General features: G+C 26.8%; 1 protein-coding gene across 2 annotated transcripts in view; it reads right to left on the reverse strand.

Moving 5' to 3' along the window:
* Positions 1-15,832, reverse strand: part of LOC136072068 (uncharacterized) — a 143,843-nt gene that overhangs the window by 11,442 nt on the left and 116,569 nt on the right. For both annotated transcript variants that reach the window (XM_065820191.1, XM_065820192.1), the window contains exons 20-23: positions 8,436-8,614; positions 7,418-7,544; positions 5,405-5,548; positions 2,601-2,749 (exon numbers count right to left, since the gene is read on the reverse strand). In XM_065820191.1, the coding sequence (XP_065676263.1) occupies positions 2,601-2,749; positions 5,405-5,548; positions 7,418-7,544; positions 8,436-8,614 (599 nt within the window). The remainder of the gene's footprint in view (positions 1-2,600; positions 2,750-5,404; positions 5,549-7,417; positions 7,545-8,435; positions 8,615-15,832) is intronic.

The following is a 15,832-nucleotide window of genomic DNA, read 5'->3' on the forward strand; positions in this document are numbered from 1 at the left end:
ATTTGGATGAATTGTGGCAACAGTTGGAGGCGGCTTGGCATACAATCCCAATTGCCACAGCCCAAAAGCTGGTACAGTCAATGCCTTGGCGCATACAGCCAGTCATTGATGCACGTGGTGGACACATAAAATATTAACATTTTTTTATATTTGTGTTTTGTTTTTTTACAAGTGCTATGCATTTATATCATTTAAGTCATGTTTGGTGCTGTTTGGTGGTGCTTTAACTTTTGCATAATAAAAATAAACAACTTTTTTCTTACTTTTCCTGAGAGTGGCAAAGACTTTATGCCGCTACTGTATATATATATATATATATATATATATATATATATATATATATATATATATATATATATATATATATTTATATATATATATAAATTTTTACCAGATACACCAAATGAGGTAAACTTATGGAGAAGACCAGCATGCTAAACTTTATCAAAAGTTTTAGATATGTCAAGAGCAGTAGTGCATGCCTTCGCTGCCTCCATCTAATGCACAATAGTATCTTTAAATTAGAGCAGTCAGCATGTCTCTTGTACAACATATAAAGTGAAGATGTAAAACCAAATTGATTGTCAAAGAGTAAGTTATTAGACTCAAGATGTTAAAAGTTTGTTAATTAAAGACCTTACTAATAATAAAGAAAAAACTGATTGGTCAATAGTTTATGGGGCCAGAGTGTTCTCCAGAGTTTTTTAAAATTGGAACTACAGATGCCATTTTCCAGCAAGCTGGAAAACAAGATTCAGTCAAGCGCTTATTAAATAGTTTAAAGAGAATTGAAGAGAGTTCAGGAGAACACTTTTATCAGACTATGGCAGAAAGGTTGTATAGACCACAAGCCGTAGCATAGTTTGATTGAGATATGAATTTAGCACTGGAAGCCGGACTGATTTGGATGTTTAACAATGAGTTAACTTACTTAACTGGAATGGTAGGAAGAGTTTGGCAATTAGATTCAAGAGTCAAACTAGAGGAAAAAAATTTTGACAACACCAATTAATCAAGAATAGAATGTTTAACTTACCTTTGTTAAATACACTTTTGAAAATATTCTAAAAGTCTATAGTACTTAATTTCTGAGATTTGGTAAACTGAGAATAATGGAGCTTCAGACAACACCTTTTTATATTGATTTCTTGCAATAGTAAAGACATTCATTCTCAAGAGAGTTGCTATTCAATGCGATAAAGCATAAAAGTCATCAATAACAAAAGTATCGGCAGAGGGGTAAAGAGAATGAAACCGGTCAATTTGATCAGAATTTACTCAAGAAGGAGAAAAACAATAAAGAACAAAAAGAACAAAATGATTGAGTGAAGAGGTGCTGAGTGGAAGCACATTAAAAAATGGTTAGAGGATTTAAATCTGATTTCTTGGCAAATAGGTGAATTGATGTGTAAGTATATGCCCAAGCCCAGCCAAATTTAAATTAGTCTCACAAAGAGAAAGCAAGTCTGGTGAAATTCGCAAGCAGTAAGATTCAACTGATGGAAGTTTACTTTAAAAAACCATGAACATTTGTGAAAGAGATATTTAAACAGTTAGATTGTTGGTGATGGTTTATTATGTTATATATTTCCGGTTACTTTGAGGATGGTTTAAGTTAAAGAGAACAAGAGAACTTGACTTATAGCACCCCAAGCAATGAGCTATGCAATTGCCACCGTTCTGTTGGCTAACCCAAAGTCATAACTTAAAGCTTCTTATGTTGCCTCAAAAATGCACACAAAAAGCACCAATAGGGACACCACCCATGCCCAGTTAATACAGTTAATACTCTGTTATTTTTCAGCTGTTGATGGAACCAGTCTGTTTGAGAACTACCACAGAGTTTAGAAATCTTATTACCAGCCTGCACCAAAACCATTAAACTGAGTTTTAGAGCTGTACCTTCATTAGGAGATAACAGGAAGATTTACATAGCTACTATCAAGCCGGCATAAGCATAAATCGATGAGTTGACTCAAGAAGATCCACAATTCATCATCCAAGGCAAGAAACAATGTAACAAATATTTAAATCGACAACAGCCTAATAAATGAATGCGTTAATGTACAAAGACTTGCAGAAAGAGCAGGTATACCAACTATATTTACAATATGTTTTCGGACTTTGTCAAAAAGAGAAAGGGCATCTTCATATACCATATGCAAATGGTATATGCAAGATTGTCCTTGCATATACCATCTATGTAAAGGTTTGTGTTAAAAGTAGTGTGTAAGGAAAAAAAAAATTAATTTATATAGTATTTAGTTAAGTAAAGTTAATTTATCTTGTATTAATTATCAAACCCTATAGTTTATAAAACCATAAGCTATACTCAAAATATCATCCTGTTTAGAGTATTTATCATCATCAAAAAATATATTAACTTATCATCATCAAAAAATATATTTTTTATGTAGAATGTCGCAAAGTTAATGCTAGTTTCATTTTAGTTTCAAGTTTTTAAAAGTTCATTAAAAGAAAAAGAAATACATCCAAAACAAAATAGGTGACCAGTAAATTTAATAAAAAAAAATTCGAAATCTTTTTTAATTACTGTTATTGTAATAGATAGATAAAAGAAAAAATATAAAAATAATTACCTTCTGACATTCTTTTGAAATATCATTTCCTTTGGCATCAACATCTGCTACAATGGCATCTATTTTGCTTTCATCTATTTCAGGTTTTGCAGCCTTTGCTGCTTTAGAACCAAGACTTTTTAAGGCACTGGTATCAAAACATATTGATTCTAGATTTATTAACAAATTCATACAATACAAAAAATTAAAAATTTTTTTTTTGACTTTTCAAGGTATAAATTTTCATGTTTAGGAAAGATGTTTAAAATTAAAATTGGCTGTATGAATGTACAGCTAATTTTTAATTTCAGCTAATTTTATACATTTATTTGATAATTAAGTCAAAAACGTCAACATAAAATATTAACTTATAAGCAAACTTATTTTATTACAAGAAATTAAATTTTATAAATGATTATATAAATATAATAATTAAATAAAGTTTTAATTAACAAAATGTTCAAGGCTTTCAGATTTTTAACTCCATTTTAAATTTTTTTTAAATCTATTTTTTAATTATATTTTAAGTTTATCAAAAATCTCAAAACTTTTTTAATTTGTTGCTTTTAGCTTACAATCAAAAAAATTTAATGTTTATCAAAATTTGATGCAATTTTTCTATTTTTAAAGATAATGTGTAATGGATGCAAGAAATTATGTAATGGAAATAAATTATGTAATGTACATAAACTATGTTATGGGCATAAACGTAAAAGGGTCTAAACGAATATTCTTGAAAATAAACATTTTTTTTTACAAGGGTATAGTAATGCGTGTGTAGGGGAAAGCCTGGTTTTAGTTGATATTTATCAGTTAAGTTGATAATAGCTTAAGGTATAAATGTTTCAATTTTTAGCACTTTTTGATAATATATTTAACTGTTTAGTTAACTATAATTTACTGATTATTAGTTTTTTTAATTTAAAAATAACATAATCCAATAAAATCCTTGCTGTTTTTCAAATTGACTGCCAGGTTAGAACTCTACTCACTCCAGATTTGAACATAATTTATGTTGTAGAAAAAAATGTAAACTAAGTACTTAATATTTTCAAAATTTCTGATTTTTTTCTTCCTATGGTATGAACAATACTATAATATCTTTGTACTTTAGAAAAGAAAAATAGCTCTTTACTGTTTAGATGTGCAGATTTACCGAATTGAATGTATTTTTCATGACATGGTCAAATCGTAATCAAAATACCATTTATATGTAATGATGAAATTTAATGATGAAAATATTTAAAAAAAGAAACTTTTTATGAAGTAATTGTACTTAGTTCCAAACCAAATATTGCTAATTAAATAATAAAAAAACAAAAAATTTTATATTGGTAAATGATCCTCAAGGTAAGGTAACATTCCTCACCAAAACAACTAACAGGGACAAAAAATTTGAACAATTTCCATCTAGACCTAAACCACGGTATTTCTCATTAATATGAAATGTTTTTACAGTCACTTTTGAAAAGCGGGCTAAACACATAAAATCAAAGTTTAAAGTTTATCCACAGCTTCCATAATAGTGTTTCTAAGTAAGTTAAAGATTTGTTACATTTTTGTATTCCTGCATTTAAATATATTTTTTAACACAGACATATTGATCATAACAAAAATCTATGAAGTCCAAGATTCTTAGCTTTGTTGTTTCAAGAGAGCATTCTCTTTTAGAACACAAACAGGCACATTCATAATATTAATTTAAAATTCCAAAGATACTGTTTGCACTGTTTAGATCAAATGCAAGAATAAAATAAATTTCTTCAATTTTAAGTTTATATAAAGAATACAACACCATTACAAACCAGAATTTTCATAAATGAAAAATATTTTTTGGATCAAAAACAATAAAAATCACTTTCAAGAAATTTTGATCTCCATTTAAAAATATTTTTACCATCAATATCAATACATTTAAATTTGATAAATTTTGTTGTGTTCTTGACATAAAATCTCTAAAAACTTTCTGAGCACTGCCTTTCTTGAATTACATTCATATTAAAATTAAGGCTTCATTCAACAACACATGTTTGATTTTTGCGTTAAGTAGAATTTTGCTATCAATTTTTATTTTTAGTGCAAATACATTTGATAGCTCATAACTAGTTTTGAATTTTTTTTCATTCTTTTTAATTTAATTTTATTAACTCCAACTGCTACAGAGAGAAGACAACATGAACTGCTCTCCATTTACAATCCATTACAATTCCATTAACAATGTTTTTATGTTTCTATTTACGTTTTAATAAACCAGATGGAACTTGTTCTGCATTTTTATTTCCAAGTGATTCCCTGATTTCTATGATATTACCAGCAGTTTGTCTTAAGACCTTTTAAGAATGAGTTGAAAAAAGTTTTTAAGTGGTTTGCAAAAGAAACACAATTGGAGATATTGAAAAAAATATTTTTTAATGTAAAACATTAAAATACTAGTTCTGTTTGATATTTCTATTTTTTTTAATCTTTTATTTCACCATTTTTTTAATTTTTTACTTTAAAGTATAATCTTAATAAGATATGTACCACATGTATTTTCGATTATTTTGCTAATAAATATGACATGTGTGAGTGTGAGTGGTTTTATACCGTATGAGTGATTTTATTGAAATTCAAAAAAAAATACTTTAAGATAAAGATTTAAAAAAATTTATAAGAACAAAATATAATTAATAAAGTAAAAAAAAAATTAAATATCTACCATCCAAATTAAAAGTAATGCTTTAATAATGAAAACTTATTCTAAAATTTATTTAAATATTAAAAAACATTATGGGAATATTAACTAATTAGTGAAGTAAAAAAAAGATAAATAAAAAAACACCTACCATCAAAATTAAAGGTAAAACTGTTTAAATAACTTCCTTTTAGTTTTACTCCAGCACAAGTTTTTTTCTTTGGGTCAAATATAGCACTGAGACATATATGTTCAATTCGGAACGAGACTAATGCTTTAATTGCTTCGAGAATCGCTGAAAAATATTTTCGAAGAGGATTTAGGATTTAAGTGTAGAATAATAGAAGAATTAAAAATATAAGTAACACATTGTATCATTGGAAAAAAAAAATGATGATTATTTTTGTAGAAACAGTTTTTATAAGGTGATATTAGAATCCATCATCACAATGATCAGCTAGAATCCATCATCAAAATAATGAATTCAATATAATATATCATTTTATCAAAAAATTTTCTTTTATTACTATTTATATCTATTTTTTTTTGTTTCTTTATATTACAAACTTTATTTTTATTTCTACAATAAATATCTAATTTATAAAAATACAATAGCCTGCAAAAGTTTGCGATTTTTTTCAGTGTTTAACACATAACTTTTTACAAACTTTCTCAAATAAGCTGAAATTTTAATTAAGTGTTTTTTATTATTTCAATCTAAAATACAAAGTTGAAATTTAATTGTTTTTTTGAAAAGGTTTGCTTGCAGAAGATTACAAACATCAAAATTTTTATTAATATTGATTCAAAAAAGCTGAAACTTTTACTAAAACTTACAATATTAAAATTTTTCAACTTTTGTGATTTAAAACATTCCTTAACAAATCTGGCACAAACTTTGGATCATTAGCTTTGTTGTAAGACATATTTGTGAGTAATTTTATATTGGGACCCACATTGTCATGTTTAAAACACCCACAAATTATAACAATTCCTCCATGTTTAACAGTAGGTAACTGATATTTTAAACCTCTGACCTCATTCTGTCACTGCTGTCACAATACCATAAGCTTTAATTCATCAGAGACAAGGACATTGGACCGGTCATTTACTGTCCAACTAAGATGATCTTTTGCAAATTTTATATTGGTTTTTTAATTTTTTGCAGATATTAGCCGTTTTTTAACTGGACAGCAGCCATACAGATTTTTTTGTTGCAATTGACATTTAGTTAATACAGTTTATTCCATGAAACTGATGCATAATTAAATTATGTTTGACAGTCTTGCAAGGATTATTCTTGGAATACCTTACTAATAATCTACAATCCTTTTGAGTTGTAACTTTAGTTTTTCCAGACAGCAAAATCTTTCCATAATGTGACTTCTTCCTGGTTTAGAAACATCGTAAAGTTCAGAAATTTTTCCGGAAGTTTAGATTTTCCCATACTTTTAAAATATCACTGAGCAATTGAATTATGAAAATTTAAAAATATTTTAGTAATTAGTTATATTTTCCTGCTTTCAAGTAAATTAATAAATTTCACAAGTAATTTGGTCTTTAATTATGAATTGAAATAATATAAACAGGGATTAAAGGAAATTAGGTGAAATTTTATTAAAAGGTTTAAAACGAGTGTTCAAAAAAATGTGAATCAATCCCTTCGCATTCCAAATTAGAATTTCTCATATGGTCAAAATTTGTCTTCTACTTAAATTTGGATCTTAAAAAGTCAACTTTTTAAAAAGTCAAATTAATAAATAAATTTAATTAAAAAAAAAAAGAATAATGAAAATTCTAACAAAAAAAAAATTTTATTTTTAAAAAGCTTTTGATCTACAACATTGAAAATTTATAAATCTAAATAACTAATGGTATTTATACCTATTAACTTTTAAACTAATAACAACAAATGCAATAATAGCAAAATGCATTAAAAGTTTATTTAAATTTAAAATTTTTATTATATCATTAGAAAAGTTTGCAGAATCCTCTATAAAAAAGAACTTAATTTAAGGTTTATTCAATATTTGCAATAAGTTTACTAACTAGTGTACTATAAGTGTAACTAACTAACAAAGTTTAATATAAAAGTCTAAGTAAAAACTGTTAACAAGTTACTGCAAAAAAAAATTAAAAGATTTTGCACTGATGTCTAACTTACAATTTGTTGATTGTTTTGCAAATTCAACCACATTTTGTGCTAAGGTAACAATGCCTTTAGCAAAATCCAAAATACTAGAAACAGTATTAGAAAAAAGTTCTCCTATTGATGTTAACCCTTGCATTATCTAAATCAATAAAATTAATAATAGTAAAAGTTGGTAAAATTATTGGTTACATGTTTTTTTTTTATTTTTTATAATTTCACCTCCCATTACAGTCAAATAGGCTACTAATTATTTTTCTTTTTAATTTATTTACTTATTTTTATTAAAAATTAATAATTCTTAAGTAACAAAGCTGTAATGATATATGTAGACTCAATCGGAGATTGCAAAAAATTTTCTTGTATTAGTGTACCGCTTACACTAATACAAGATTACTAAGTATAATGAAATCTTATTGCTTTGTTTATTCATAAAAATGGTTTGATATCCTTTGAAGAATATGTCAGGTAATTACTTGAGAAAATAAATCATTTTTTATATGATATGGTTGTTACATTATCAGAAATAGCAAAACTGTTTGAATAAAAAGAATTCGAATTGATGTAAAAACGATAGGAAAAAGTTTTTACTGACATTATTAGTGGAAACTTAAAAATATTTAATGGCAGATTGAAAAAAGTTGAAAAAAGTCGCAGTAGTGGTGTAGTGGTAGAGCACTCACTTTGTAAATAAGAAGCTCCATGGATAATCTCTACCACATCCCTGGTATTATTTTTCTCAGCTTTTTTTTTTTTGTACAGCATCCTTATTTGACAAAAGATCTTGTTTTAAAGTTACAGTGTTAAAAAAAAAGTAGCCTCCTTGACTGTAGTGACCTTCTTGGCTTGGGGAGGTGAATAACATTAAAAAAAAAAGTGTCTGAGTTAAAAGCAGGTGGAAAAGGTTAACAATAATTTTTAATGACACACTTGGTTTGAGCCTAATATTTGGTACAAGTTTCAACTCTTATTAACATACTAATTATTTGAAAAATTAAAAATTAACAAAATAAACTTAGAAATTGTATAAAACCTTAATTCCAACTTCTTCTGCCCATGTAGCAAATTTTGACAAACCCTTTCCAATTTCACAAGCAGCAATACATGCTACCCTTGGTGCCATCCATTTACATTTATTCCATGTTACACAACCAACAGAGCGACCCCATATAGTATAGCAATCAGACATCCATCCAAAAAATGCAACACATTCTGAAAAAATTAAAAATTATGTAATAAAAATATAAATAGAATTAAAAAACAATAAAAAAATCAAAATTACACTTAGTAAACGAAAATTAAACAATATAAAACTAAAACAATTAAAGAAAAAAATACTGAATTAAAAAAAGTAAAAAATAAATTTAAAAAATTTTGAAAATCGCAATTACAAATACAAGCAATATTTTATTTAAAGGCAACTGTAAGTATATAAAGCAACCATCTTTGCTAAGGGACATTTAGATTATATTTAAAACCATTGTTTTTATACATACATAATAAGTTTTTATATTTTATACATTTTAAGTAGGGAGTTAATAGAAAGCAGATAAAAAATTACAGTTGACAGAAAACTTAAAAAACCATAAATTGCATGGCCCAGTAAAATAAGGTAATAGGAGATTGAAAGAAAAAGATTGATAAATGTTTTTTGAAAAAAGTTTTTTAAGAATCAAAAAACAATGGCAGTGTAAAAATGCAATTTAGATGATAAATCACATATCTTAAGGTGAGGTTGTGCTTTGATTCATGGAACAAGTGATGGTAGCTTGCTTGAGCAGCTATCATCACTTGTAGTGTTTTTATAAATGAAAAAGAGAAGTTAACTTATGAGAATGTGAAAGATACTCAAGCATCACAGCATGGGAAAACTTTATTTACAATTACTTTTTGAACATTGCTGAAAAGTTAAAAGGGAATCATTAAAAAAACCAGCCCAAATATGACAACAGTATTCCATACAAGGATGAATAAGAGATTTATAGAGTTAGAAAGATGAATCTATGAGAGATCAGATAATCTGTGAATACTTAAAGAATAGATTATGTAAGAGTGTTGCATTTATAAATGGAGGAATATCAACAGGACTAACATAATTATGATAACATGATTGATAACAGGATTGACATAATTATTAACAGTAAACAACTGAGTTTTGTTAAGGTTAAAATTCAGTAGCCTAAGTAACTGCAAGCCTAAAGAACAGAATAGAAACCAAATTTGCTACAGAATAGAGATCAAAAAGTGATAAAACTCTGTCGAAGCAGAGATGTAAAAACAAATTAGATGGTTGAAACCAGTCTTTACTGTCAGAAAGTAAGCTGTTAGATACAAGAAATATTTAGAAATACTAGAAAGAAAATTTTGTAACTATTTTGTTTTTATTTCTAGAAAGAAAAAAAAAGCAAGTAACACGATTACCGCTACATAAAACAAGCAGTGGTAAACAAACATAGCAAACAAGCAGTGGTGATCAAAATTTAACAAATGTTAAAATTTTATGTAAAAAACTGTTATGCTCATAATTAGTTTTACTTTTAAATTTTTAAGTAATACATTAACTTTTTTTTTTAAGTTACCGAGTAAAAAGAAAAGGAAAAATTTTATGCAATTTATTGTTTGAAAATATTTTGAATTTTTAAAAATCTTTCATTTTTTCAAACAAGGCCACCATCAGTAGGCTAAAATAACTTTTAAACATCTCTTATTACTTAATATGTGCAGCTCACATAGTAAATGCATACATACATACCAGGCTTTCACAGGAAGGTGTGTGATCACACACTTCTTATGATCATGCAAATACTTTGTTTTGACAATTTGACCACAGCTTTTAACATGTTTTCAAAATTTAAAAATGGGTTCAAAAAAATTCTAGACTCAACACACTAAGAAATAAAGGAAAAACTGGGTGTTTTTGTATATCCTTAGGTATATTTACCAAACGGCAAACCATTTATTAGTACTAATGGTAGGATTCTTAGGTGGCAAGGAATGAAGAATGCTATATATATTATATATATTAGGGTGACCAGACATACTCTTTTTTAAGTTATTATACTCTTTTTCAAGTAATATTTTTAAAAACTCTCTCTTTTTTATTTAAATCACTAAATATACTATTTTTTAAAAATTTTATGAAGAAACTATTTTTTTTGGCAACATATCACTAAATTGTTTTCATTTATGAAATATTGTAACTGCTATAACAGATTATGTTGACTATACACTTGTTTAGTTTTGATTTTAAACTCAATGTGTTTACATAAACAAAACTGGGTTCAAGAAATATACCCTTTTTCTTACAGAAAAATCTTGTCATATATATATATATATATATATATATATATATATATATATATATATATATATATATATATATATATATATATATATATATATATATATATATATATATATATATATACCTGATGATTGCAAACAGCATGAAACTTAAAGTTGTAAAAATCAGGTAGTTTTATTTTATTCTCAATACATAAAATATATCAGCTCTGGTTTAATTCATCGACCACTTCCTTGAAAGTATATGCACAAATCAAATATATATATAAATATATAATATATATATACTTGTATCATTTTGTAATTTTAGTGATTTAGTCAATGTAATCTACATTGGGATGTATTTTTGTATTTTGTTTTTAAATTTGCTCAGAGTTGTTGATTAAAAAATTTTGATTTTAATACTTATTTAGTTTTTAAAAATAATTCAGATGATATGTGTAAAGTCATTTATTGTCGCAAACACTTTTTCACTTGTCCTGATTTAGTTAATCATATGCTTCTTCAGCATTCTGAAGATAAATTCATGAATTTAGAGTGTGGCATTGGTGAATATAAGTACTTTTATAATACAGGTAATACTTTTAAATGGCACATTAATAAATGCCATAAAATAGCACTAGATGAATCTTTAATCAAAAATACAGACTCCAAAATATTGGACAGTCAGAGAACAGAGGAATATAATGCCAGGGAGTGTGAAGAAAATGTGTTTTTAAATATTGACGAATCATTAATGTGTGATTTTATGGATTTTAGCGAATGTTTCTCTAGACAATTGTGTCACACTAAACTATATTGTAGAGAAAAATTTATGCTTCCAAAATCAGTAACAAGGCAAATTTTCGAGCAAGTTTAAACATTGTTTGACTTATATCAAAGCAGTATTTCTTCAATAATTCGGGCTAAACTTAAACATTGTGGAATTAATTGGAAACTAGATTATGTGTATAGACAAATTTTTGAAGAAGATTCTTTCTATGAGCGTATTTCAAAATCAACATCCACCAACCATCTAATGGAATCATATATGAAGTTAAACCGAGTATAATATCACACCAATTGACAATAGATTTATTGTTACATTATAAAATAAAAATCAAGCTAATACTAATTTTCACTATGTTCCTTTTTTGGCAACTTTGAAAAGTTATTTAAAACATGAAGATGTTTGGAGTAGCTTTCAGCATAAAAAACAGGTTAGTAGTCTAACATGACTATACCGATGGTTTGGTATGGCAGTCACGAATAAAACATTTTTGTTGTGACTCTTTTATCAGACTACATTTTTATAGTGATGAACTTGAGATATGCAACCCGCTAGGAAGTAGAAAAGGAACTCATAAAATAAGTGTTTTTTACTTTATTGTTGGCAATATTGAGAGTAAATTTTGGTCATCATTGAACCACATTCATTTAGCACTGATTTCAAAGTATAGTTTAATTAAAGAACACAGCTATACACTGATTCTACAACCTTTGTTGAGCGATTTAATGATTCTTGAAAATAAAGGTGTTAACATTAATGTTGAAGGTATAACACACAACCTTAAAGGCTCCATTGTTACATTATCTGGTGATAATTTGATCCAACTCTGATGTCGGTGTATGGAGTTAAAAAAGAATGCCTATTTTCACCCAATCTTAAATTATTTTCTGTAGAGAGGTGGTCGTTATTTTATCATCTTCAGTTATATATTGGAAAAGTTGTACCAAATGAAAACGAATATTGGGTGCTACATTTGTTATGCAGAAAAATATGCCAAATTATTTTTTCACCAGTTATTGATATAGAGTGGATTCCTGTACTCACCCGCCTATTTGCTAGGCACCATGAGTTATTAGCAAAATTAAATTCAAAATCATTAACACCTAAGATACATTTTCTGGTTCATTATCCATGAATGATTGCCCAATTTGGTCCTTTCAGATTTTTTTGGCGCCTAAGGTTTAAAGCAAAACATCAATATTTTAAACAAATTGCTCATCGAGTGAAAAATTTTAGAAACATTACTAAAACTCTTGCTGAGAGACACCAGATGGCTAAGTGTGCTCTTTTGTTACCAGCAAATGAATGGATTCAGAGCTCTCCAGTTATCTCGGTTTACAGCAATTTCTTCCTTATTCAATTTTTCCAACCTTTGCATAAAAATTTGCATAACCTCTCTTTGCATAAAAATCAAAACAAATGTATGGAATTGAGATAAGTAGTAATCAAAAGAATATACTGTCTGTCAATTGCTTGCAATGTAATGGAACATTATAACGCGTAAAAACCTTTGTTGTCTATAATGTAATTGATGAAGAATATGTTCCAGTGTTTGCTGAAATTGAATACATTTTATATTTGCATGGCCTATGGGTTATATGTTGTATTCTCCATTATTCTTCTGCTTATAACCCACATCTTGATGGTTACATTAATGAAACGAGCAATGGATGGATTGTTTATACACCAGGAGCTATTATTAATCATCAAACACTTAGTTCATATAACGTAAATGGTGAAAATATGATATTTTTGCATAACAGTGTGGTTAAAAGTTAAAATAATTTACAAAATATAATACCATTATAATAATATAAATACAAACTTAAAATTCAACCCAACTATTAAATTTAACACTCATTCTCAACCTACCCCATTAACTCCCTAGATTATTAATTTGAAAAAAAAGTTCTAACTTCTACTATTGACCCCACACTGCCAATTAAAGTAGTGAAAATGATTTGTTCTTTTTACCTTAAAACTTATTTTTAGGTTTTTAATTTAATTTCAGTCTGCACAAGTTTTTTTTCAAATTATTTTCTTGTAAATAATTTGTTCTGTTTGACTAATATCATAAGACTAGTAACTGTAATCAGCTTTTCTGTTTTGGTGCTTATGTTTTTTTAACGTTTAACATTTGCAAAAATATCTTATATTTTAAATATCTTATTTAATGTAATGATTGTAAATGAAAATAATTATCTGTTGTTGTTGATGTTGTTATACTGAGAGTATTAATTACATCAGAGCCTTTAAATCATACATAATAATAATTTGGATTAAAGTTCTTTACTTTTTATTTGGTTTAGTTATTGCTTAAAAATGTATAACTTTAAAGTTCGGACAAGCGATAGAGTTCAGAACAATTTTTTGTTGCTGATAATTTGTTGAGTCTAAATACAAAAGGTTGTTTTTATATTTACAATACCGTTGTATTTAATAAAGATTGCAAAAGTTTATTGATTTATGTAATAATATAAATATCATTTTTTTTTACAGCACAAAAAAAGTTCAACTTTATCAACCCTCTTGTGATAGTTTTGAATTCTGATGGCACAGAAATAGACAATGATGAGGTGCTATTGCACTGTGTAAATGAAATTTTAATTGTTCTAGGGTCCGAACAACTTTGGACTCATGAAATCCTTGTCACTCCAAGGTCTGAGCAGCAAGGGAGTTCTAATTCAATAGGTTACTAATTTTATGAGCTTGAAATGAATTTTAAACATTTGTTTGTATAACTATGGCTCTAAGCTATTTAGCCCTACAAAAAGCAAAGGTAGCCCTACAAAAAGCAAAGGACAAGGCTTCATTAGAGCCAATTGCAGAGCATTCTCTTGTGAGAATATTATTTGAAGATCTTATACAATATGATCTGTAAGTTTTTAAATTTTCTTTTAAATCATAGTCATTATTGTCATTGTTTTAACATCATTGTTTGTTGTTGGCACAGGTATACCTTTTACAGGCAAGTTTTAGTTTTTTCAAAGGACACATCTAAAAGAATAGTGTGTAATAGTGTTAACAGAACTAGGTTCCTTCTGTACAGAATGAATGAGTTGAACTGTTTTGAAACAGTTAACACATATATTTAATTTATTCATAGTTACTGAGGCATATAACTAGAGTTTTTATTTAATATATTTAAAATATAAAATTTTGAATGGATTAAATTACCAATAAATAATATATTTATTATTTAGCTACCATCATCTGTGATGTACAATAGTGTATGTTCTGCTATTGTGCAAACATATCCAAATCTATGTGACAGTGTCATAGTTATGAAAGACAAATCATCTAAGTTATATGTGAGTATTTAATTAAATCGTCTTGTTAAGTCTGATTTTTGAAATAAATGTTCTTTTAATATTCTGCAAAAAAAATTAATCATTGTTTGGTAATTTTGATGTTTTTACTGGTATACTAATAAATTTATTTCGGAAATTTGATGATACAAAAAATATGTTACAAAAAAAAATTTTCAAACTAAGAATGTTTACATATATGTATGGTGTAAAACTGTATAATATTTACTTTCTATGCAAACTTTCTATTTATTTCAAAGTTTAATTAATTTAAATGTGTATATAGATTAATATGAATATGTATATAAATTCTCTATCTAGCAACATGGTTGGATAGTCTAAGAACTAAATTGAAATCAGAACCTTCAAAATATTCTAATGATGAGTCTGTTATAGCTCATAAAAAGTTTGCATCCAAAAGGATACACAGCCAGCTGACTGATGCTAATGAATCTGTAAAGATAACTAGATGTGAGGTACTGTAATTTATTTAATTTTAAACTAGGATTGTGTCAACCCAAATTTGACTGACTTTATTTGATATATCTTTATTTTTTGCTATAAATAACTTCAATAGCTCAATTTCAAGGGAAGGTAATATCCAAGTATTTTTAACTTTTATAAAATTTTTATTAATATTTTTATAAAACTTTTCACATTCTGATTTATAAAGTTGCAGGTTGCAAACAACTGTTTAGAAGGTTTTTTCATTCATTCAAGTTGAATTCAAGTGTAGAGCAACATGTAACATTAATGTTAAAAGAGTAAACATTATCCTGACTAGATCATATCTGATAGAATGAGTTGGACCTATGTATCAAGAAGAATTTTTATCAAAACCAATATATACCACACAAGTCTTATTGCAAAGGTTTCCTTGTTTAGCAATGGAAATTGAGGTTATTTTTGTGTTTTTCAATAAACAAACTATAAACATTTGTTATTTTTTGTTTATTAACTACTTTTTCATTTTTCACATTCTTTTTGCATAACGGGTGATGCGGAAGTTATCGGACAAATCCTAATTTCATTATTTGAGCATAATAATTA

Source organism: Hydra vulgaris, chromosome 15 (assembly GCF_038396675.1).
Source record: "Hydra vulgaris chromosome 15, alternate assembly HydraT2T_AEP".
Lineage (NCBI taxonomy): Eukaryota > Metazoa > Cnidaria > Hydrozoa > Anthoathecata > Hydridae > Hydra > Hydra vulgaris.